We start from the raw sequence: 26,846 nt of genomic DNA, 5'->3' as shown, positions 1-26,846 counted from the left end.
AAATCCTCCAAATTATCTCCCTTTCATTCTCTGTTTCACTTGTTACTTCTCTTTCCGCGACAGCAGTGAATTAGTAGCAACAGTAGTCGCTGAAGTGACGTTGTTGCTATGGAAACCAGTCATAAAATGCGTCGCTCACCTCCTTACATATTTTTACGATTTTGAACACCAGAAAATTCATCATAACTTTTGTTTTACTGAACGAAAATTGAAAAATTTTTTTTCACAATATAGCTGAGAAGGTGATCAATAAATTGTAATAATTGTTTGAAATTTGATAAAAAAATGAGTGAGCGGTGAAGCTTTAAAGCAGTTCTAAATGATTAAAACTGTCATTTAACCATATATTCAAACACAGTAGTGTTTGAATGATATTTATATATATATATATATATATATATATATATATATATATATATTTTTTTTTTACATAGGCATCACTACTTATCAAGGCCCAGAGACCACTCGAGGATATGGGTTAAGAGTGTACAGTAGTCAATTGTACAATATAGTAATCGTTTGTGATGGAAATTCGGTAAATTTGTTAACTTAAGTTGAATGGCTCATCAAGAACTTGTTTATGTTGGACTTGAAGACAATCAGATTGTAGTCAGCTGGAAAGCAGGAAAACGAAAGACAGTTCTACAGCGTGCACTTCTAAGGAAGAAGTTTTGTTCATGGAATCTATGTTTAGATTTAAGAACAGATAAAGAGTGTGGGGGGGGAATTATTGATAGTGTTTTCAGCTAGACGAGTGTTTCTTGTGAAAGTTTGGTGAGGAGGGACCATAGATTGAAGCTTAGTCGAGCACTTGCCATGTAAATAACAATAAAGCAGAGACTTAACCATATACGATATTGTAAAAAGGAAGGAACTTAAAGCTTAACTATGCACCATACAGAATAGTCATAGCCTGAAAAATATGAACTGTGAATGTACACGTTATGAACAATATGAATAATAAGTTTTAGCAAAATATAAGTAATTTTTGCTACATAAACTGATGACTATGAGAAATAGTTATAAAATTAGATCTAAATTATTTTGTGCAATAAAATCTTTCCTATAACATTTTCGTATTATTTTATTTACCTACATTTTGAAAATGTTCAGAACTTTCTTGGATACCTAATAAATAAAGCAGTAAACTAAGCGGCTTAAATGGAATTGGATAAACTGGATTAAAGACACTGACAAAAGAATATAAGAATACTTCTTGTAATGTTTCAACTTTTTATCAAATATGACTTTTATCAAACATATTCCAGAAAGATGTTTTCAAACATTTGAAATATTTTGAATTTAGATGTTTATTTCTCAAAACTAAAAAAAGACCTTACTGCTAAGCAAGAACTTTTTGCTAGATAGTTGTAAATAATTGATTATATATTAGTGATGGGACAATTCCAATATTTTTCCCCGATTCCGATACAATTACCGATTCCATGCTAAATTTCCGATCCTGATACAATTACCGATTCTGATTCTTTATAAATCTCTAGATATTTAACTATAAAGCTGTCATTGTTCCTGATTACCATAAAAACATATGTTAAATGTGCACATATTTTTTCAAATGTAAAAATACACTTGTTGGGTGGGTGGGGCGGGGGAATGATCTATAGGTTTTAGTTTTACTGGTTGTTTAAAATCAATAAATATTTATTGTTTTATCATTAGTACAAACAGTCGAAGATTTTGCATTAAACAAAATCAAATAACAAAAGACAATTAGAAGAATCGTTTTTAGCATCGGAAAATAGGCACAAATGTTTCCGATTCTGATACTCTAAACAATTCCGATTTTTTTAAAATTCCCAATTCAGATTAATCATCCCAACACTATTATATATGAATGCATGCTCAAATGGGTCAAGTTTAAAAAAGGCACACAAAAAAAAAAAAACAGTAATAGGCATACAGAATGTATTTGATAAAGAACACACTTTGGATCTAATAAAGTCACAGGTTGTTCAAATACAGACCATTATTATGAAACGACACTCAGAAGCACAAAGGGGGAACAATTTGAAAACCACAAAACAGAAGCAGATCACACTTTCTTTGGCTAAAAGAAAAAATGTCTGACTTTGGTATTTTAACACTAGATTAAGGCACAACTTGGGTCGAAAATGAAAGAAAAAAAAAAGAAGAAAACTGAGTTTTGTGTTTTTTTGTTATCATACAAGCAAGTCAACGCTTATCAAGGGCCAAAGGTCACTAGAGGATAAAAGTTAGTACCATTATTGAACTTTACAAATTTATATGTTCAGAATCTCAGTCCTGTTAGGAATTCTCAAAAAATGTTTAAAAATGGGTATTTTTAATTTAAATGTTTAGAAAGCCTTAACTTTTATGCAAATTGTTATGAAACTTGACAATATGACTGGAAAGACACTGCTCTTCAATATGATGCTGTCGTTGGGAATACAAACATCACTTCCGGTCAATACAGTTTCAAGCAGTATAGATCGTTAAGAGTTAAAATAAAAGTATTTTGAAGAGTAACGGTTTATTAGTATTTAAATTGAAAATACATCCAAGTCAAAAATAGAGTAAGGAAATAGTTTAATCTTGTCTATTTATTATATTACTAATTACTAATTACTTATTACTAATATACCTATTGTATTAACCTTACCATATTAACTGAATGTCAAGAATGCAAGAGTTTAAGTGATTTTACAATGAAATATTATGGATTAGAAAATGTAACATTATCTAAGTATTTTTAAAATGACAATGAAACCTGCAGTAAAAAAAAAAATGAAATAAAAGTTAAAACAAAATGTTACTCAATTTACTTTTACTTGCATAGATTTTTAATAGAAAATATGATCACACCATTCATACATAATAAAAACAAAAAATTAGATCATGTAAATGCAATAATGTCTGTAATTATTGTAATGAAAGCATATAATACAAGAATTAATAAAATAAAATAAATGATAATAAAAAAGAAGTTTAAATTCACATTCAATTTAAAAATAGGATCAATTATATAAAACAAAGCAACAAAACTAAATAAACATAGTTATAAGATACAGTAAAACTATTAAAAGTTTTTGATTTTCCATGTAAATTATTTTTCTTGAAAGAAAAAAAAAAATTATTATTGTTTGTGTTCTTAATTGGATAAAGGTGAAGACCGTTTTTAATGGGATAAAGGTGAAGACCGTTTTTAATGGGATAAAGGTGAAGACCGTTTTTAATGGGATAAAGGTGAAGACCGTTTTTAATGAGATAAAGGTGAAGACCGTTTTTAATGAGATAAAGGTGAAGACCGTTTTTAATGAGATAAAGGTGAAGACCGTTTTTAATGAGATAAAGGTGAAGACCGTTTTTAATGAGATAAAGGTGAAGACCGTTTTTAATGGAATAAAGATGAAAAGCGTTTTTAATGGGGTAAAGATGAAGGCCGTTTTTATTGGGGTAAAGATGAAGGCCGTTTTTAATGGGGTAAAGATGAAGGCCGTTTTTAATGGGGTGAAAAATGAATAAACCAAGATGATGCGTTATCACGTATATGAAGAAAAAGTGTTTAATATATGGGATGTTAATAATTCTTCTTAATGCTAATTTAAAAGTATCTCTCTAAAATCCTTGGCAAATATTGTTGTTGCACATGCAAACATGGATACATTTGAGTATGACTCAACTTGCTATAATTAACTCAATTTATGTTATTTTTCTTATCTACAACATGATTTAAACTAAAAATAAATTGTGACATTAAAACCCATTTCACTATAAATAATTGACATCCTTAAACTAGTGAATTATCCTCATTCACAATAGTGACTATCGCTTGCTGGAAAACTTGACTTCAACTAACACCATTAATTAAACACTAATTTCCCAAAAGGTCTCTATTTACTTGTCTCTTAATGAGCATAAAATTAAATACAAGATCAGTTTTTCTTGTGGGGACGTCCAGCTCCTTAAGAATAGGCATCTTGTATTGAAACAAAGGGATGTTTCCAGAAATTAAGCCAGCCAAATTCAAAGAAAGATACTTTTATATGAATTTATTTTTTCCATGAATTCATTGTTAAAAAATTATTGACGTAAAGTTTATAGTTTCATGATTACATATTGAATTATTTTTTAACTGGATAATTATTGAGACCAAAAATGAAATTAAATGAATTTAAATATTTTATGTAGAAATATAATTTAGTTATGAAATTAAAACCACCATAGTTCATCTCAATTTCTCCGTTAAATAATTCATCCATTTCAATCTTTTACTAATAGGTGAAAAAAAAAATGTTAGTTTAGCTTTTTCAAAATTTGAAAGGAATTTAAAAGCATTTAAACTGTTAAATAGAAAGTCATTGCAAGCTTGAAAATTCTTAAAAGATCAAAAGTTTTGGAAACTGCTTTCATCCAATAATTTTATAGAGATTAAAATAACATTACCAAATTAACAAAATTAGTTTTATAAAAATTTATTTAGTTACATTAATAATTTAATAACCAAATTAATTTAATCTTTAAAAATCCTATTAAAAACAAAGAAAGAAAATGTCAGGTGAAATAAAAATGGAAGTAAAGACTCATGGTCAATACTTAGTATGTACAGTTAGTTTATTATGGATGATATCTTCCTTAATTTCTAATTTTGGCTGGTTTTTCTGAAGAAAGAAATTTTCAGGAAGACCGGAGGTGGGGAGGTAATTGTTTCACCATGATGAGGTTACTGAGTTTTCCAGCAATTGACATTTGCTATTCATGATTGCTTCCCTTACAAAACTACATATGCCAGATCATTTATTTGTCTTTCAGAAATCTAAATTTATAAAAACAATAGCTAATTTTTAAAACTGTCAGCATCTTAATAATTTTAGATAAATTAACAAAGATATTAAATAAAATGATTTCCTTTAATTTTCATCCTATGCTTACACTATACATAGAGTTATTTCCTCTTGAAAAAAAAAATCATGCAGTAACTAAATGAAGAAGTTTATTTGTTTTCATCTGAGTGAGTACACAAAGTTACTATTGTACTTGCGATGGGATTGCAAACAAATACATTTTAGGTAGAAACACTATTATGTATCTATGTGTCATGTCGAAATTAGTAAAGATTCAAAAAATTATAAAAAACGGTCAAGTAGAAGATCTGCGAAAAGTATGTTTTTTTACAAAAAAAAAAAAAATAAAATAAATATTCGTGGCTTGCCATTTTCTATCTTTAAATGTCGAATAACAATTATTTTGTCAAAATCATAGACTGCAGTTATGTCCCCTGAATTTTAAGAAATCTTTAACATTATCAAATATGATAAAACTTTATAATTCGATAAATTTTGTTTTTACTTGTAATTATTTTTTTCTATTTGATCATTTTTTTTTTATTTTTGGAATTTTTACTAATTTCAACATGTAATCACGCAATTTATCGCATTATAGAGATTTATGGTGTTTGTAACTGTCCAAGAGTTCTTAAAATCCAGGGGAGGTAACTGCAGTACACCAAACTAACCTCCCTTCCTTTCAATTAAAATCAGACATTTCAAAAAAGAAAATAGTAAGCCGCTATCATTAATTGTTTTGTAAAAAATTAGTTGTAGCATATCTTTTACTCAGTCATTTTTGTAATTTTAACATTTTTTATTAATTTCGACATGACATGCAAGTACGTAGTGTCTTTACCTTCAATACATTTATTTCAAATCCCATCACTGCACAGGCACCGTTACTGTGTATTTAATAATAAAAATTTAGATATCAATACATTAATATATGATAAATAAAAATTAATATATGATGTCAGTGACTTATTAGACAAACGGTTGCCAGCATCAATATAATTACTGAGATTTATAGACAATATTTTGTGTGGTTGTTTATTTTAAAGAAAAAAAAATGAAAAGCACATATCGTTTTTGGTTTTCTTTAATCTTAATATTAAGTAAAATGTTTAAAATAAAATTATGTTATTTACTCTTGGTTTTCATCTTTTGTAACTTGATGATGATGATGCTGATAATGACGATGGTGATGATAATGACACTGACGCTGATGAGGATGATGATGATATAGTGCTCCATATCTTAAGAATTTTATCTATTTTATAAGAGTATTAATCTGTAGGTGTTAAATACAATTTTGTTATTGATCGTATGATGTTTGATCAATATGGTGGTGGTGGTAGTGAGGAGGAGGACAAGGATGAGGAGGAATTTCATGGAAGAACGATTTTTAGATTTAACGGTTAGCTACAAATGCATTAAAAAAATGATGGTTTGTGCTTTGGCATATGACCCATGACATGACCTGCGCAAAGGTCATGTTGAAGTGCATTCTTCATCAGTGCATAACAAGGAGTGTTGTTTGACTTGACAACAAAGAAAAGAATGTAGATAGGGGTAGATACCAAAAAGGTATATTATTCTGTTTAACAAACAATTTCTATGAAGATAAGAAAGAAACTGACAATGACGAAATGCTTGTATGAATAAGGAAGTGTGTAACGATCTCTATTAGAAAATACAAATGGAAAGATTAAGAAATCTGGAAAATCTGGCAAACAATTTTCCAGGATCAAGCATTTACAAAAATCTGCATAAAAATACAATGTTTGGTTTATGTAAGACTCATCTGAACAACTTATACTAATACTGACATTTCCTTTTTGTTTGTAGTAGAAAAATAAGCAGTTTTAAACTTTACATTTCCCGGTACTTGTACAGTTTAATCAACACATGAAAATATTGAAAAAAAAAAGTTATATTGCATATACTCGTTATGGAATAAAGTTCTCTGAAAAAAAAAAAAGAAAAAAAAAAGAAAATTAACTTAATTTGATCAAGTAGTTATTTCTTTTACAGAGATCAATTGTATCCAACCATTTTGCCTATTTTGCACCCAATTTCTGGGGATGAGGATGGCATGTCTTTAAACGAAAAAGTTATTAACAAAGGACAAAATGAAAAAGGGATTAAAAAAGAACAGAAACTCTGTAAAATAAGTAAAAAAAAAAAAAATATTTATCTAGGTATTTTTTCTGCCCATGTTTCAAAATAATCTTGTCAAATTTTGACAAACTTTAAGTGGTGATGAAATTATCTCCCTTGGTGCACCCAGTTCCTGGTACAGGAAACAAATAAAATGGCGGGATACGATTGATCTCATTAAAATTTGATTTTCCTCTGTAAAAAAAACAAAACAAAACTACTTGATCAAATTAAGTGAAATTTTTTTTTTTTTGGAGACGTTCATTCCATAATGGAATATCACTTTTCAATGTCTTGATTAAACCATACAAGTACCCGTTTCTCTATAAAATATGCTCCAATTGTTAAAATTTCATTGAAATAATTAAATTAAATGTAAATGTAAGTATGAATTATATTTTTATAGATATTTATTTGAAGTAATATGATAAAACAAACATAGAATTTAAATTGTAAATATCCAACATATAAATACAAGAAAAACAAACTTTATTTAATCAATGATAAAGATAATTTTAGACAAAAGTAAGAAAAGTAAAAAAAAAGTAATGTCTAAAAATATTTTTTCTGGTGGTAATAAAAGAAGAAAAATAAAAAATAACACATAACAAAACAAGTAAAAGTTGGTTTCATTAAATTTTTATAATAATTGGATGTAATTTATTAATTAACTAGTAGTGTTCATGTAATACAGACAAAAAATATACATAAGAATCAATTGTTTATTATTTAATGCATATAAAGTTTTTAACTCACCTGGACTTTTGAACGTATTGCACCCATAGCAGGTATTTGTGAAAAATACCCTAGAAAAATGAGAGAAAAAAAAAATTCTAATATTTGTATTTTATTGGCCCCCAAAACAATAGATTTTCAAAGAAATTTTAATCAAATAACATTTTTATGAAATATTCCATAGATAAAAAAAGAAAATTAAAAAAAAAATGAATAATGTATGATAGCTTCGCTTAATTTTTTGTGAAAACAAATATATAAATTTTAAAATGAATGAATAATATTTTACATCTATTTATGTCATGTTTATGATTTTTTAAATGAAGATTGATAATTCATATTATTTGAATTGTTTGAACACCTGTGATATTATAATATATATATATATATATATATATATATATATATATATATATATGTATGTGTGTGTGTGCATATATATATGTGTACGTGTGTGAGTATATATATATATATATATATATAGTAAGTTATAAAAATATATACAGCAATTAAGTTACACAGAATATTCCACGTTTCATTCTCGTGAGAATTCGTCAGGCTTATGCAGAATATTCTGTGTAGCTTAATTGCTATATATAATTTTATAACTTACTATCTAGCTCTACCTATGTATTGAGCACTGTTGAATTATATTTTCGTATATTCATTTTTGTGATTAAATGAAGTAGTCATATATATATATATATATATATATATATATATATATATATATATATTTAAATAAGGGAGTAGTCACCAACAATGTGTATTTTTTAACATTATTTTATTATTCCGTGTCTTGGTTTTTCATTGAGAATTATGTTTGGATCATTGTAATAATGTTTTTAAGTCATTGAAATCGTTTACGTACGTTTCAGACGGTCTGATGCGTCCTCGTCAGAAATTATTATACACACACACACATACAGTGTGCAGTGATAAAAGTGTCGCCCTAAAGAATACAACACTACAGCTTTATTTTAAAACTTTTATTGAAAAAAATCAATTCAGGTAACTTGATTATGTAGTAAAGCCGACATCTATTCAATGTAGCCACCTTCAGCCTCAATCACTGCCTCGATAAGGGTCCAGAACTGGGAGCATGTCTTTCCACAAGGGCCGGCGGGAGCTCGGTGAATGGCGGTGATCACTCTGGCTTTGGTGTTGTGGGAGGTCATGTTGGTGATGTTTTCAAATGAAGGAGTTCAGCGGGCTCAGGTTGGGGGATGTGGGGAGGGGCAGTGAGAGAAGAGTACAAAGTCGTAGCACTCTTTCTGAAGCCAAGCCTGGGTTTTTTTTTTTTTTTTTTTTTTTTTTTTTTTTACAAAGGCATCACCACATTATCAAGGCCCAGAGGCCACTCAAGGATAAGGGTTAAAGAGTGTACAGTAGAAGTTGGTCAATATAGTAATCATTAGTAATGAAAATTTGGTAAATTTAATAACTTATATGGAACGGCTCATCAAGAACTTATTTACTTTAGACTTGAACACAACCATATTGTAGTCAGCCGGAAAGCAGGAAAACGGAAGACAATTCCACAGGCGTGCAGTTCTAAGAAAGAAGCTTTGTTCATGGAATCTATGTTTAGGTTTAGGCACAGATAAAGAGTGGGGGAAATTATTGATAGTGTTTACAGCTAGACGAGTGTTTCTTGTGAAAGTTTGGCGAGGGGGGACCATAGATTGAAGCTCAGTTGAACACTTTCCATGAAAATAACGATACATCAGAGACAAACTCGCAACATCTCTTCTGTGAGATAGAGGTTGTAAGGAGGAGAAAAGGACATCTCCTACGAGGCTACGAAGTCTATTTTGAACTCTATCAAGGCAGGACAAGTCTTTTCTAGCAGCTCCTGCCCAGATGTGGCAACAGTATTCCATCCTTGGACGTACCTGGCTCTTATATAGATAGAGAATAGCATCAGCAGTGAGATATCTACTGGATCGATAGAAAGATCCCACCATTTTTCCAGCGGCCTTGGCAACAGATTTGATATACGTGTTCCATTTAAGATCAGGAGTAATGGTCAAGCCCAGAAGCTTGTCAAAACTTGAGGCCTCCTGAAGACGAGAGCCATTCATTTCAATTGATGACAAATGTGGATTAGAATGTTGATGATGTAAAGAGAGAAGCTTGGTTTTAGATGCATTAAAAGTAACCAGCCACTCCTTTCCCCATTGTACTACATGCTCAAGATCAGAGGAGAGAGAATTGGAGAGTACTTGCTCGTTTACTGTCTTAGATGTGGTACCATAAATGGTAGTGTCGTCAGCATAAATGTCTACAAATGATGTAAGGATATGATTTGGAAGATCATTAATGTAGATCAGGAAAAGAGTTGGGCCCAGGATGGATCCCTGAGGGACACCGGCATTAATACTGTGAGCTTCTGATTTTTGCCCCTCAACTACTACTCTTATGAACCTATCAGAAAGAAATGATTTAATAATTGAGAAGACTTTTCCAGCTATACCATAGCTAGCGATCTTATGAAGTAAACCTTTATGCCATACCCTATCAAAGGCTTTAGATATGTCAAGAGCAATTGCCCTAGAAAGATTGCCACCGTCGAGAGATTTGCTAATCCTATGCGATATAATTGTAAGGACATCTGCTGTAGATCTAGCAGAACGGAAACCATATTGAGTGTCACTTTATTTGGACTTATGAGCTGGCACCAACCTGCTTGCCACACTCAGGGTCTATCAGTGGCCACCAGATTGCTCCAGGGGATCACCACACTCTTCAGCACATCCAGGTACATTTTGGTGTTGACTTTCAAGTCAACTTCGAAGATGTGATGTGGCATGATGTGACTCTCACTTGAAACCACACCAAAGACCAAAGATCAGGCCAGAAACTTTATTTTCATGACCATGGTCACGCCCCTGTTATTTGTGGCAATCCATCAATCATGTTGAGGATGCTGGTCTTGTTGTCATAACTTGGATCGGTAAAGAGCATGACCTGTACAGGAATGTATCTCTGATCTTACTCATTGACCATTATGTCACTTTCAGACATAATAGAAGGCTCCTTTTTTTTTTTTTTTAACAATGGAGCCACCAATATAAAGGTTAATTAGTGTACAGTGGTCAAAGGGAACATGTAGTCATCATTAGTAGTGAAAATTTGGTAAATTGGATTACTTAAGGGGATGGCTCATCAAGAATTTGTTTATGTTGGACTTGAAGACAACCGTATTGTAGTCAGTTGGAAAGAAGGAAAGCAGAATAGAGTTCCACAGGCGTGCAGTTCTAAGAGAGAAGCTTTGTTCATGGAATCTATGTTTAGGTTTAGGTACAGATAAAGAGTGGAGGAAATTATTGATAGTGGTTTCAGTTAGACAAGTGTTTTTTGTGAGAGTCAGGCCAAAGTGGACCATAGATTGGAGTTCAGATGAGCACTTGCCATGAAAATAAAAATAAAGCAGAGACAGGCTTGCAATGTTTCTTCTGTGGGAAAGATATTGCAGGGAAGAGAAACAGGCATTCCCAGGCTATGAAATCTATTTTGAACTGTGTCAAGGCAGGATAAGATGCTTCTAGCAGCTCCTGCATAGATGTGGCAACAGTACTCCATCCTTGGACGTACCTGGCTCTTATACAGGTAGAGAATTGCATCAGCAGTGAGATATCTACTGGAGCGGTAGAATGATCCCAGAATTTTTCCAGCAGACTTGGCTACAGATCAAGATCAGAGGAGAGGGAATCAGAGAGAACTTGGTCGTTTACAGCCTTCGAAGTGTTGCCATAGATGGTAGTTTCGTCAGCGCAAATGTCTACAAATGATCTTAGGATGTGATTTAGGAGATCATTTATGTAGATCAGGAAGAGAGTTGAGCCCAGGATGGACCCCTAAGGGACTCCAGCATTAATACTGTGAGCTTCTAATTTCTGCCCATCAACCACTACTCTTATGAATCTATCAAAGAAAAATGATTTAATTTAATAATTAATAATATCACTCTTGAGATTTGTACAAAACTGGTCAACTAGTAGATGCTCTGCAACGAAAAAAGAAAACTGGTTTCCATAAATCGGAAATGGAATCATGCCATCTTTTCTAGGGCGGCAATTTTATCGTTCCACCCTGTACAATAATAAACCATGATAAGTAGTAAGATTGTATTTCTAAAAACAAAAATAGATTTAAAACTCTTAAAATTCATACTAGAATTGTCCACAAGGGCCTATGGCTTAGTGGATAAATTACTTGGTAAAATTCAGTTGTAAGTTACACTTTTCTGAGGGTTTAACCTTCAATCTCCAGAGACTTAAACCAATTTTTGTTTTTAGAAGTAAAATACAGTTGTGAATTATTCAGGACTTCTACCAAATCATGACGGAAGGAACGAGAGCATGCTACCCTCGCAGATTAAATAAAGGTTTGTTTTTTTTTTAAAGATTTCCGAGTTTGACAGAAAGATTCCTGAGTTTGACAATGATACACCTAAGGAGGTCGGAGGTTAGATAGACTGAAACATTGTGAAAATAAAATGAGAACAGTAGTCTGAATAATCCAAATAATATTTATGTGTTGTTGTAAAAACTCGATTTTTCAATTTCATTGAAAATTACAATAAGTGAATTGTGAATTTACAATCAGCAACATTTGATGAAAAAAAAAAAAAAAGCAAAAACAAAACAAAAAAAAAAAATGAACATTTTCAGTTTTTCTTTTTCCTTTATTTCTTTGTATTTTTTTTACGGAGAAGAAAATTGTGAAGCTGAAATTTTATGTTGTAAATGCTAAGATATTTTAGAAAAAGAATTTCCCAGCAACTGAGAAAGTTGTATGATGCTTTGTCATCGAGACATTTTGGTAATACAAAGATTCTTGATAACATTTTAATCATATTCAAATTCATACGTAAAAAAAAGCAAAAAAACCTAAGTTTTACCTCGATTACCACATGCCATCCACCTTATCGCAGAAGTGGGATTTGCTGTCGGACCAACAGCGTATGTAAATACTCGTACCTAGAATAGATTGAAGCATAGAAAGTTAAATTAATAAAAAAATTGTTTATTGGTTCAAAGTAAAAAAAAATATGGATTTTTAAAGAGATAAAATATTTTATCTTGAATAAAAAGAGAAGTTTCTAAATAGGATTTGATTATATTAGAAAATGTAAAAAAAAAACATTTAAAATAAAGTAAAGATAGATGTTTTTCTTCATAATATTTGGGAATTAAGATAGACTCATCTAAACATAGACAATCTATATATCTATAAAGGTGAAAATGTGTGTGTATGCACATTTCCCTACCAAATATCTCTGTCAATTTTCAGTCTAGAGACTCGAGATTTGACATAAGGGGTGTTGAGATTTGAGAAAATCTTCTTAATCAGTTTTCGGACAGAAATTTGGCTGTCAAGGGGTCAAAGTTCAACGATTTGACCTTTGAAAACTCTACCAAACTCTTCCACCAATTTTGGGCCTAAACACTTGAAATTTAAAATGTAGGTTACTTGGACATGGCTCAAACTTTATAATTTGATTCGCGCCCCAAAAAATAAATGTTAAGGGATTAAAATTGGGGTCAAAGTTAAAAAAACATTTGACCGCTGTGGTTTCTACCAAATTACTCAGCCAATTTCTGATCTAAACATTTGTAATTTTACATAAAGTTTATTCAGAGATAGGGCAAGCGTTTTAATCGGTTTGGGTCGATAATTTGAGCTGCCAAGATGTCAAAGTTAAAAAGATTTTACCTTTGAGGTGTCTAACAAACTACTCAGACAATTTTGGGTCTAAACATTTAAAATTTATACATAATGGGTATTCAGACATGGGGTAAGCATTTTAATCAATTTTGGGGCGAAAATTTGCCTGCCAAAAAGTAAAAATTGAAAGAGTTGATTTTTGCAGATTCTACCAAATTTCTCTGCCAATTTTGGGTCTAAACACTTGAAATTTTAGATGTAGGTAGTTTGGACATGGGTAAAACTTTTTATTTTGATTTGAGACCAAAATGATAAATGTTAAAGGGGTCAAAGTTTAAAAAAATTGACCTCTGCAATCTCTATGAAATTACATAGGCAATTTTTGGTCTAAACATTTGAAATCTTACATAAAGTATATTCACACGTAGGGCAAGTTATGAACAGTACATAGGGCCCAAGCAAAGCCAGCTGAACTGCTACTGTGTGTGTGTGTACATACATACATATATACATATACATATATATATATATATATATATATATATATGTATATATATATATGAAACATGGTCCCTACATAGAAGCGAGATAAAAATGTTAGAACGGTTCCAGCAACTGACACTAAGGCAAATCTTTAGCATCTATTGGGAAAGCTACACCAACACAAAAGTGCAGGACAGAGCCTCAGTGAGCAGCATCAAGACCACCACCATCATCCACCACCACTTCTGCTAGGCAGGATACAGCCACAGGATGGATCCTTCCAGGTTCTCCAATAAAATCCTATATGAGAGAACCTGAAATGTGACACAAGGTCCAACTAAAGCAAACTCTGACACTTACCAACATCAACTCGTCCTTGTGGGAAGAAATTGCCAGGAATGTGGAGGAGATCAATATTGCATTGATGGCATTGCAGACTTTGATGAAAAGAGGATGAAGAAGCAAGGTGATGAACGAGAAGAGAACGCTTTGAACAACCTCATCCTCCCCCTTCCCTCACCTAGGAACAGTGTTCATCGCTATTCCACCATTGATTATGCCTCGCAAGTCATGTCAAACATAAACCGCAAAGATAGGACTCATGACAGAACTTGATACTCGGACACAAGTGAGAGCTGATGAGATATATATATATATAATTAAATCCCCGAAACAGTGTTTCATGGTAAACAACTGATGATCCCTTGAAAAATAAAAAAATAAAACTGGTATTATAGTAAATTCGAGAGAGTTGATGCAGTGATTGCAGGTGATTAAATGACTTACTGACTAGATTTTTATTTTTTTAACGAATGATAAAAAGTAAATTTTTGTATGGTTTCAAATGTTAAAAACTTCAAAGACTATATATATATACATACACACACACGAGTTCACATCCAGCAACTGTGCTCAGCATATCTTCTAAGGAGTCTGGAGGCAGTAGCCTCTTTCTGCTTATCTAGAAGATATGCCAAGCGCAGATGGTTGATGTGAACTTAGTACAATCGCAAGGGTGAAGGCTGGGTGAGCGAAAGTTTATTAACATCATGATCTATCTCCCTCTACATTCGCGTAAGTTGTGTGTTCGAAGTGTCATGATATACGGTAGCAATTATTGGACTCGCATCCAGTTTTTTTCTCTCTATTGACCAACTGCAGTGTCATGACAGATTCAGGAAAATATGACCAAAGCCAATAGTCAGGAGATTTGCTGAATCTGCTATATTTGCTCAGCATAGATATTATACTAAGGACGAATCAATGTTTCTGACAAAGAGGAAAGAATTGCTGTTTTCTGGGTCAGAATCTATTCTTTCTAACACTTATTAGAAAGTTTTTGACTTTGATGTATTATTTCTTTTAGCTCCTTACATCAAGTGGCTTCATTCCTTGTCTGGAGCAATTTCCATAAAAAAATAAAATTATCTTACAATCATCATATTTGATTTAACCTCTGTTTTACATGCTTACATGTATTGGATAGCTTTAAGAAATCGACTTCGAAACTAATCTATCTCTGACCAGGTTTTTATTTATCCATCTTTCTCAAATCCATCCTTATCATTTTGTTCCCCTGTTAACTGTTCCTGCATTTGTTTTACATCTACTAATCCAAACACTTTCATCCATTTAAAATTTAAAATGGCGCCTGACTCTCTCTTGAACATTGCAAGTTTGGGAAAATGAGTTAAAAATAAGAAACTATACAAAATACTGTTAGAAACCCACCGAATATATGTCAGCCTATATCACGGTAACATATGGAGTTTTTAACAGTATTTTTTTAATATTTTTAACTCATTTTCCCAAACTTACTGTGTTCAAGAGAGAGTCGGGTGCCATTTTAAATTTTCTAATACATCGGTAAACACTATATGTTTTTCGAGCTGAATAAATATGTTACATTAAATAAAACACAAAAAAATTATCCAGTTAGGTAGAAAAGTAACTTATCTTGCCTTTGATAGCATTTATTTGCTATATATTTGTTTTTTGACAACTTTTTCGAATCTATGTGTATAATAATATACTAACTCAAATGGTTTTCTATGAAATTGTTTTAATAGGGGAAGAAGGATTTTGTAAACTATTCTCTTTTTACAACGTCCTCTAAATACTGTTGAAAACCCAGTGAATATATGTCAGCCTATGTCACGGTAACATATATTGAGCGAGTTTCTACATTAAATAAAAACACAAAGAAAATGATCCAGTTAGGTAGAAAAGTAACTTATCTTGCCTTTAATAACATTTATTCGTTATATGTTTGTTTTTTGACAACTTTTTCGAATCTATGTGTATGGTAGTACAAACCCAGAAAGATTTACATCTGTTAGAAAACTGATGTTTCTTTCTTTATTATTATTACTAGTGGGGGTACCCGGCGTTGCCTGGGTGTTTGGAGGTGTGCGTGTAGGTGGGGTGGGTTGTAGATCAAAACAACCCTGTTAAAAAGAAAAAATCGTTGGTCGGGTGTTTGGAGGCGTAAAAGAAAAAACAAGTTTTAGTAGAAACGTAGGCTTGAACCCTGAACCTTTGATGTGGAGGTGGAAAGGAAATGGAAAAAAACCCTGCAACCTAATCATCTCGACCACGGGAACAGATGAATTGATAAGTGTGTTAAGTTGACGCTTATAAAGTAAAATTAGCAGGTGCGAGAAAGTCGCTTGATGTTTGACCTAGTTTTGCGCTGGAAACCAGTTTCTGTTTTCCCCGCTATGCAGCGATCAAAAAATATCTCGAAAATAGCTTGTAAAAGTCGGGTAAATTAAAGATAGCTGCAACCTGAGTTCCTTAGTCGTAGATATTATTATTTAGACAGCATATAAAAAGTTTTAAGAAAGAGCAAGCCAACCGAGAATGACGGCCAAAAAAGCCTTTTGTAGACATACACAAAAAGCGAACACACATACATACATACATTTTCGCTTTTATATATGTAGATTATTTATTGAGTATTAAGAGTATCATAGAAGTCCACCGGCTGCCCCTAAATTTTATATAAGGATATTGTGAGGGATGATATATGAAGATAGTTGACATTGCCATTGAGTCCTGGGAGAACGTTGCAGATGACCATTGAAGATAGAGAGGAACCCTGAATCAACGTCTGAAAGCAGGGGAGATCAGTAATAAAACAAGAGAGCAGAAAGTGGATCTTCACTCATTTTGTCCTTTAGTTCTCACATTCCAGGAATGATGTTTCTGGCAAATCGGGAAGAATTGCTATCTTGACATGCAATGTCCTGGTATATTTTTTTTCACTGAAACTGTAACCCTCTCTCTTTGTAATTTGTAATGATCCTTTTGTGATCTGGGTGGGGGCACAACATTTTTCCCTTTTCACTCTGATCTGACATGAATGCAGCAAACTAGTAGCTGCTGATAGGGTGGATACACCATCCTTGGGCTTAATGTTGTACTATACATATCCTCTATAATAGAGCAGCTTTTTTATGCGGCAATCCGCTTTACTGTCCTATAACATCTTTCTCTGGTCCCCCCCCCTCACCAAGCATTCACAAAAGACATTCGTCTAGCCAAAACCACTATCAATAATTTCCCACACTCTTTATTTGTGCCTAAACCTAAATTTAGATTCCATGAACAAAGTTTCTTTCTTAGAACTGCATGGAATTCTGTTCCGTATGCTTGTTTTCCAGCTGACTACAATCTGATTATCTTCAAGTCCAATGTAAACAAGTTCTTGATGAACCATCCCCCTAAGTAATCCAATTTACAAAATTTCCACTACTTATGTTTACTATGCTATAATCACATTGACTAATGTATACCCATTAACCCTTATCCTCGAGTGGCCTCTGGGCCTTGGTAAGTGGTGACTCCTTTGTAAAAAAAAATAAAAAAATAAATAAATTACTGATGGTTTGTATGTGTGGAAATTTGCAGCCCATTCATTCATGACTTGCTTGAATTGCTGACTAGTGTCATTATAAGCCAAGATCTTGATTGGGTGGAGGTGGGGTGATTTGTCCACATGAAAGAAACAGGATTCTAATTTAAGAAGAGTAGAAAATGGATCCAGGGTTTATTTTCAGCAGCTGCATAACTTTTTTTTTTTTTTTTTTACATAGGCATCACCACATTATCCAGGCCAAGAGGCCACTCAAGGATAAGGGTTAAAGAGTGTACAGTAGAAATTGGACAATATAGTAATCATTAGTAATGAAAATTTGGTAAATTTGATAACTTATATGGAACGGCTCATCAAGAACTTATTTACGTTAGACTTGAACACAACCATATTGTAGTCAGCCGGAAAACAGGAAAACGGAAGACAATTCCACAGGCGTGCAGTTCTAAGAAAGAAGCTTTGTTCATGGAATCTACGTTTAGGTTTAGGCACAGATAAAGAGTGGGGGGAATTATTGATAGTGTTTACAGCTAGACGAGTGTTTCTTGTGAAAGTTAGGCGAGGGGGGACCATAGACTGAAGCTCAGTCGAACACTTTCCATGAAAATAACGATACATCAGAGACAAACTCGCAACATCTCTTCTGTGAGATAGAGATTGCAGGGAAGAGAAAAGGACATCTCCTACGAGGCTACGAAGTCTATTTTGAACTCTATCAAGACAGGACAAGTCCTTTCTAGCAGCTCCTGCCCAGATGTGGCAACAGTATTCCATCCTTGGACGTACCTGGCTCTTATATAGATAGAGAATTGCATCAGCAGTGAGATATCTACCGGATCGATAGAAAGATCCCACCATTTTTCCAGCGGCCTTGGCAACAGATTTGATGTACGTGTTCCATTTAAGATCAGGAGTAAATGTCAAGCCCAAAAGCTTGTCAAAACTTGAGGCCTCCTGAAGACGAGAGTCATTCATTTCAATTGATGCCAGATGTGGATCAGAATGTTGATGATGTAAAGAGAGAAGCTTGGTTTTAGATGCATTAAAAGTAACCAGCCACTCCTTTCCCCATTGTACTATGTGCTCAAGATCAGAGGAGAGAAAATTGGAGAAAACTTGGTCGTTTACTGTCTTAGATGTGCTACCATAAATGGTAGTGTCGTCAGCATAAATGTCTACAAATGATGTAAGGACGTGATTTGGAAGATCATTAATGTAGATCAGGAAAAGAGTTGGGCCCAGGATGGACCCCTGAGGGACACCGGCATTAATACTGTGAACTTCTGATTTTTGCCCCTCAACTACTACTCTTATGAACCTATCAGAAAGAAATGATTTAATAATTGAGAAGACATTTCCAGCTATACCATAGCTACAGATCTTATGAAGTAAACCTTTATGCCATATCCTATCAAATGCCTTAGATATGTCAAGAGCAATTGCCCTAGAAAGGTTGCCTCCGTCGAGAGATTTGCTAATCCTATGAGATAACTGTAAGCACATCTGCTGTAGATCTAGCAGAACGGAAACCATATTGAGTGTCACTAAGAAGGTTATTTTTGTTGAGATGTTTGATTACTTCTGTATTTAACACAGATTCCAGCAACTTACTCATGACGCACAGGAGACTTATTGGCCTGTACTGAGAGGGGGATGAGCGATCACCTGAATTCTTAAATACAAGGCATACTGATGAAATTTTCCAGGGAGATGGGAAACTATTCTCCTTAAGACAACGTTTAAACAGTTTTGTAAGTATGGGCGCTAGTTCTGGTTGAAGTTTTTTGAGTACTATAATTGGAATACCGTCAGGGCCAGTTGCTTTACTGGAATCAAGGTTTTTGATTAGCTTTGCATCATCACGTACAGATATACGTATATCACATAGCGTGTACTTCCATTATTTTGTCATCTCATTCCAGAAGCAATGTTTCTGACAAAGAGAGAAGAATTGCTGTTTTCTGGGTCAGAATCTATTTCATCTAACACTTACAGTTGGCAAGTTTTTTTTATCTTAAAGTACTATTTATTTTTTTTTTAGCTCCATACATCAAGTGACTTCATACTTTGTCTGGAGTGATATCCATAAAAAAAATAAAAATAATGATATGAAGACTATCGATAGAGATATCGGGTCTCTGGAGAGTTGCAGATGAGCACTCAAGATGAAAAGGAACCCTGGACCAACATCTGAAAGCAGGGTAGGAGAAACTGATGAATGTTGCTACGGAAAAGTGTACATCCAGAAAAAGAGAACACCAATGCCAACAGTCCAGGGACCACACATTTTTTTCCTGTATATTTTTCTAGTAGAAAACTACTCTATTAAAATTTTGTGAAAACATTAAAAAAGATCAATTATCAAGTCTCATAATTTGTGTGAAAAATGTGAAATAAAATGTGAAACAAAAATAAAAATAAAAAAAATGAAAGATACATAAGACTCATTTTTCGACCAATTGTATTTCTCAAAAACTTCTTTGGCGTTGTCGGTTCCGCCATCTGTAAGAAGCATTATAACTTCATTGCATTGTGCTCCAACTCCATTTTGTTTTGACATATTTCGAAACTGAAACGAAAAAAAAACAGGATAAAAGTGTTAACATAAATGACCCAGTGATTTGCTGGATATATTAGTTAATATGCAGTGATATTTTGTATGAAAAGATAATTTTATAAAATGACTATAATATTTTGTATCAAAAGAATTTTTTTAAAATAACTAATATCTTATATAAAAAAGATGATTTTATAAATAAAACAGAAATCAATGAATTGGTTTAAATAGCAAATATTTACTCTGACATCAAGGATTTCTATTTACCTTTTCAAATTGCAAAAATGCAAACTTAAAGCCCACTTTGAAATTAGCCATGTCTTCTGCCGTTAAATTTTCTACTGCTTTTGTAAGTATCTGAAAGACAATAAAAACAAGTAAACAGGAATGGAAAAAAAACAATTTTTATTAGACATTGTTGGTGTCTGTCCATCTGAGAAAGGAATCAAAACTTAGCACTATACCAACAACAAGCAACACATTTTGAGTAAAATTTCACAATGATATTAAGTTTGTAGTTTTACAGGGGAAATTGGGAAGGGGGGGGGGCACATATGCCTCTATATCCCCGGGAGAGGGAGCATTATTTACACAAGATATTCATAAACAACAAAGACATCATTTTATTTGATTTATGAACTAGCAGAGGCAGGCACTCGGCTTTACCATGTCATAAAATATGTTTTTACTTTTTACTTGAGAGTCATGACTTATCAAGGCTTGAAGGCCACTTGAGGATAAGGGTTAATGAATGTAAGGTGGTAATGCAGTAATTGTTAATGGTGTAAATTGGATAGTATTTAGTTATTTATGGGGACGGCTCAACAAGAACTTGTTTACATTAAATTTGATGGCTACCATGTTGTATTCAACCGAGAAGCAGGCCAGCAGAACAGTGTTTCAAAGTTGGGCAGTCCTGGGAAAGAAGCTTTGTTCATGAAATCTGCATTTAGATTTAGGCATAGATAGAGAGTAGGGGTAATCATATATAGTGGTTGTAGCTAGTCGAGTGTTTTTTTTTTGTGAAAGTTTGGCAAGAGGGAACCATAGGCTGCTGTTCAGTCGAGCACTTGCCATGTTTTAATTCATGCAGATTTCATATTTATTATTATAGAGCCAATTCCATATTGAATATTATATTGTACCTAATATATAGTACTGATTTCAAACGTAAACAAAAAAAAAATGACTTGGGTGTCATCGGTTAGAATTGAAGCCAAAACATTTAGAGCTCTAGTCACATTTAGTCACTACTGACAGATGGATAAGAAAGATTTAAAATTAAACCATTTCAAATTAAGAATGAATTTGCACATGAGCAAAAGTAATAGAAATATGTCAGCAAGCTGAAATTAACATTTTGCATTTCAACTTGCAGACACATTTCTCTACACATTATTCATCCATTCAAACAAAGATTTTACTCATTATAAACCATCCTTGGCGTATGATTATTATTTCCTGTTAATTTTAGTGTTATGTGACCAATAGTTTAAGAGTTTATTGGTTAAATATTTTCACACAGACACACCACATATATACATGCACACACATATCTACTGTTTTATTTATAGATTTGAAAATTATAGAAATTAAAAAAAATAATAATAAAAAATGGGAGCAGGGCTGGGAGAAGTAGTGAGAGCCTTATTAATTCCTGATTAACATTACGAGAGAAGGAGAACAATAATGAATTAAAATATACTTTACCTTCTTATTTCTATAATTAGCTTGTACAAATGTATCATTAAAACAACTAACAAACTGGGCTTCCTTTGAAAACTAAAATTAAAAGAAAAAAATTGAATCATTTATTAGATTATAATTTTAGAAAGAAAAAAATAATCATGACATAAACGTTATTATAAATGTTACTATAAACGTTATTATAAATTTTATTATAAACGTTATTATAATTATTATAAATGTTATTATAAATGTTACTATAAATGTTACTATAAATGTTATTATAAACGTTATTATAATTATTATCATTACCGAGATTTTATAACATTTATTAAATCATTTCACACATAATCATAATATAGAGAAAATAAAACAGTATAAAATTCAATATATAGTAATAAGATAGCATTAGATATATAAACATATTTGGCTCCAATCCAGAATTTCTCCATCCCTGAAATAACAAAAACTCTGTATGATGTTTGTACCTGTGACGAAAAAAAAAATATATCGTACACCAAAAATCATGTAAATTGAAGAAGAATTTTTAAGGAAATCATTTTAAAGTGAATTTGAGTTTTTTCAATGATGCCCACCCCTTATTTACCCATGTTAAGAATGGTTTTTTAATATCTTGTAAATCTGAATTATTTGGAGTTATTTCCCCTTGTTCTTTCAGTCTGCTTTCAATATGGTGTTGCGATATTGCCCCCGTTTGTTTCGTCACATAATTTGATTTCCTTATTTAAAAATAAAACTACTTGATCACGTTACGTGGTTTTTTGGGTACAGTATTTTCATTCCGCCAGGGGTATGTACCTCATATGTTATTTCTGTTTTTTCATATGGTGCAACTCTGGACAAGTACCATATATTTTCATATAATATTCAGGGTCTTCAAAAAGTTATCTCTTAAAAAAATTTTAATGACTCCAACATTGTGTTTTTGATAAAACTTAATAATTAACAATAAACACGTAAAAAATATTAATGTCATTCAACTAAATGTACCCTGCTCGCTACACATTTCTGTAAACGGCTTATAATTGATTGCATTATATATTTTTTTAATTTCTCAGTCATTCCTAAACTTTCTCTCCTTTCTCAAATGGCTTGAATTGGCAAACTGTTCATGGTTTTCTTTTGAAAACTTTATCTCTTAAGAAACTTGGCAAGAAAAAAAAATTAGAAGGTGCTACTTTGCCATAAGAATATTTTAACACACTCTTCTATTGTATACATCAAGATGGCGGTAAAGCTTAAACAAGATGGCGTAGTACAATATGACATAAAAAGTAAATAGCGTGATAAAATGATGCAATAATGCAGTAAAAAAAAAAAAAAATTAATTTTGTTTCTAAACTTTGCATTATTTTTAGAAATGCAGTTTGGGTGCTATTAAAATTCAAAAATGGATGATAACTTTTTGAAGAACCTGTATAATCATGAATAATAAATTAAAGTGACAAAAAGTGGAAGATTGTTTGACGTTTTTATTCTATACATGAAAAAAAAAAAACAAATGTTATTTTAAAAGTGAACATTTGTAAATGTTTGTAGGGTATTTTAAATGAATCGCCATTATATATATATATATATATATATATATATATATATTTTTTTTATTCATTTTATATAAGCATTTATATGTCGCTACAAGTTCAACGATTTGACCTTTGAGAACTCTAACGAACTCCTCCGACAATTTTGGGTCTAAACACTTGAAATTTTAGATATAGGTTCATTGGACATGGATCTAACTTAATAACTTAAGTTGAGCCCAAAACAATAAATTTTAAGGGGGTCATAATAGGGATTAAATTAAAAAAAATTGACCTTTTTTTTGGCTCAGCATACACCTCCGGGCAACGCCGGGCACCCATTGCTAGTATATATATATTTCTATATGTAATTTTACTACAAGTAGTAAATGTAGAAATATATATTAGTCCTCGCACGAAAGAGCAGGACACAAAATGTTTTAAATAATAATAAAATAACAATAACAAAGACTTTCGCTAGTGAGGACTACTATTAACCGTAACCAGTTACACATTCCTTTTGAAATTTTCATCTCTATTTTTCTCGTTTTGTACTGAATATTTGTTAATGAAACCTATATGAAATATGTTCCTTATTAAATTTTAAAGATTTTCTATTTTGAAAAAAAGTTTAAAAAAATTTAATCTAAAAAAGTTATTTCAAAGTTTTTGTTAAAAAAATTCAGATTTTCTCATTCAGACCTGTATTACAAAGAGGAGGTTGCAAAAAATGAGTTGTGGTGTGAGGAGAAATACAAACTGAAATAGAGAGGAGAGTTTTAAAATATAATCTTAAAAAGATAAGATACAAGTTAAAAAAGCATTTCATCCAAGGCATGAAAATTGTTAAACAAAATGTTTTTACTATAGGTTTTAAAAATAAAGGATTCAATTTGAAATTTATTTATCTTCAAAGTGCACTTTTATAAATTTTATAAAGTAAGGTATAAAATTTAATTTAAATTGAATAAAAAATTACCTTGGATTTATTTTATGTAATGTACATTTTGTTGCAATTTAAAAACATTATCTTTCATCTAGCAATTAATGATATAGATATAAAATTTTCAATGATTTTTTTTTAAAAAGTGCAACAGAATGTACATTACATAAAATAAATCCAAGGTAATTTTTAGATTCAATTTAAATTAAATTTTTATACCTTACTTTGTAAATTTTATAAAAGTGCACTTTGAAGATAAATAAATTTCAAATTGAATCTTGTACCTTTATTTTTAAAGCCTATAGTAAAAACATTTTGTTTAACAATTTTCATGCCTTGGATGAAATGCTTTCATAACTTATATATATATACACACAGGTGGCAAAAAGAAAGTCTGTACTTGTAATTTTTGAAAAAACTGCAAATTTAAGCTAAATTTAATGTAACTGTTTAAACAAACTATACCTCATTTGATTCCCTTTTATTCTTCTATAATTATACCTGTTCATATTTGACTTTTAATTGAAATATTCTAGTGTTCACATCAATTTAAAAAAATAACTCCAAATTGAGGAGGCAAAAAAGGAAATTTGCACAATAAAAAATTGTTATTGAAATGTAACTTTCAGACATTAATGCAACACAAATACAACAAGAACACAATAAACTAATTAATATTTACTAGCACAGCCCTTCTGCAATTTGACAGCCTGCAATCTTTTGGGAATTCCTTCAATTAGAATGCAGCAATACTCCGGGGAAAGGGGATTCCACTCTTCTTTAATTTTTGTCCGAAGTTTTTCCAAATTTGAAATTTTATCATTGCGTAACTGTTGCTTGATGTAATGCCATATGTTTTTGATAAGATTGAGGTCTGAAGATTGTGCAGGCCAATCCAAACACTGAATATCATGCTCTTCTAGAAACCTCTTTTCATTGCCAGCTGTGTGAATAGGAGCATTATCCTGCATGAAGATGGGATTATCATCCAAATTCCGAATAAAGTAGGGTAGAAAATGCTCAGTCACCATATTAATGTACTTGGTCGAATTAATTCAACCTTGCAAGCGAACTATAGGCCCTGGTATTAATAATGCCCCACACCAAAACTGAACACCCACCACCTTGCAGCATTGAAACTGAGCACCTAGAATTAAATTCTTCATCTTTCCTCTGATGGACATACTGCCTACCATCACTGTCTAGCTTATTGAACTTGCTTTTATTGCTAAATAGCACTTTGACTAATATGAAGAGCCATGATCTTCATTGTATCTGACGAAGTCCAGACAACGCTTTTTGTTCTTTACAGAAATCATTGGCTTGCGTCTTGCAACACAGCCTCGCAAATTAAATTCTTTAATCTGTTCTTGACAGTAGAAAGAGTACACTTTTTAACAAGATTGCACTGTTGTTGGATTTGGGGAGCCATTTCAAATCTGTTTCTTAGGCTGCGGATCTTGATAGCATTGTCTTCCCTGTTAGAAGTAACTATATTACGACCAGATTTAGGGGCATCACGAACACTGCCAGTGTTTTGGTGCTTTTGCAGTCTTTCATACCGTTTTCTTATCACATTTCAATCTCCAGTCGTTTTTCGATTGGATAAACCAGAAAGGTGGAGATTAATAAGCTCCTGACGATCACCAAGGAAAAGTTGTGGCATATGGACTAAATGTTACGTTGTATAATCTGGAACAACAACAACAATTACGATTAGAGATGCTTTGCTGTCTGTTGGTGGATATTTTAAACTGATTTAAGGGCGATAATTTAAGCTGGTTCTAAGCGAATTTGTTGCTGTGGACTTTCTTTTTGCCTGCTCAGTTTGAAGTTATTTTTTTAAAATTGATGTGAACACTAGAATATTTCAATTAAAAGTCAAATATGAATAGGTAAAATTATAGAGCAATAAAAGGTGAATCAAAAGAGGTATATGTTGTTTAAACAGTTACATTAAACTTAGCTTAAATTTGCAGTTTTTGAAAAAATTACAAGTGCGGACTTTCTTTTTGCCGGCACTGTATATATATATATATATATATATATATATATATATATAAAATAATCATGCTATCAAAGAGTAAATCTTTAACAAAGCAAAACTTATCAAGATATATCGAGGAGAGCAAAAACAATAATATCAAATGAAAGATAAGGAATAAAAGTTATACATAACTTTCTGATGAGAAGCATTTAGCTTCAAAATGTCCTGGCCTGAAGAGTTTTTTTCTTAAATTTCTCCTCAACTTTTCCTTATTGTTCTGATGATATAATAAAGTTATATGTAACTTTTATTCCTCATCTTTCATTTAATAATTATTTAATATATATATATTAGATAAAATAGAAAAAAAAAAATTTATCAACAAACAATTTACCA

General features: G+C 31.8%; 1 protein-coding gene across 11 annotated transcripts in view; it reads right to left on the bottom strand.

The window, feature by feature from the left end:
- The window catches only part of LOC145277896 (voltage-dependent calcium channel subunit alpha-2/delta-2-like), a 445,906-nt gene that overhangs the window by 132,404 nt on the left and 286,656 nt on the right, over nucleotides 1–26,846 (bottom strand). For all 11 annotated transcript variants that reach the window (XM_080129937.1, XM_080129974.1, XM_080129993.1 and 8 more), the window contains 5 exons: nucleotides 22,004–22,075; nucleotides 20,561–20,650; nucleotides 20,174–20,305; nucleotides 12,610–12,688; nucleotides 7,725–7,774 (listed from right to left, as the gene is read on the bottom strand). In XM_080129937.1, the coding sequence (XP_079986063.1) occupies nucleotides 7,725–7,774; nucleotides 12,610–12,688; nucleotides 20,174–20,305; nucleotides 20,561–20,650; nucleotides 22,004–22,075 (423 nt within the window). The remainder of the gene's footprint in view (nucleotides 1–7,724; nucleotides 7,775–12,609; nucleotides 12,689–20,173; nucleotides 20,306–20,560; nucleotides 20,651–22,003; nucleotides 22,076–26,846) is intronic.

The sequence above is a fragment of the Euprymna scolopes genome, chromosome 1 (assembly GCF_053919585.1).
Source record: "Euprymna scolopes isolate OS-2025 chromosome 1, ASM5391958v1, whole genome shotgun sequence".
Taxonomy (NCBI): domain Eukaryota; kingdom Metazoa; phylum Mollusca; class Cephalopoda; order Sepiida; family Sepiolidae; genus Euprymna; species Euprymna scolopes.
Note: the sequence above shows the minus strand (reverse complement) of the source record. Positions and strands in the feature narration are given on the sequence as shown.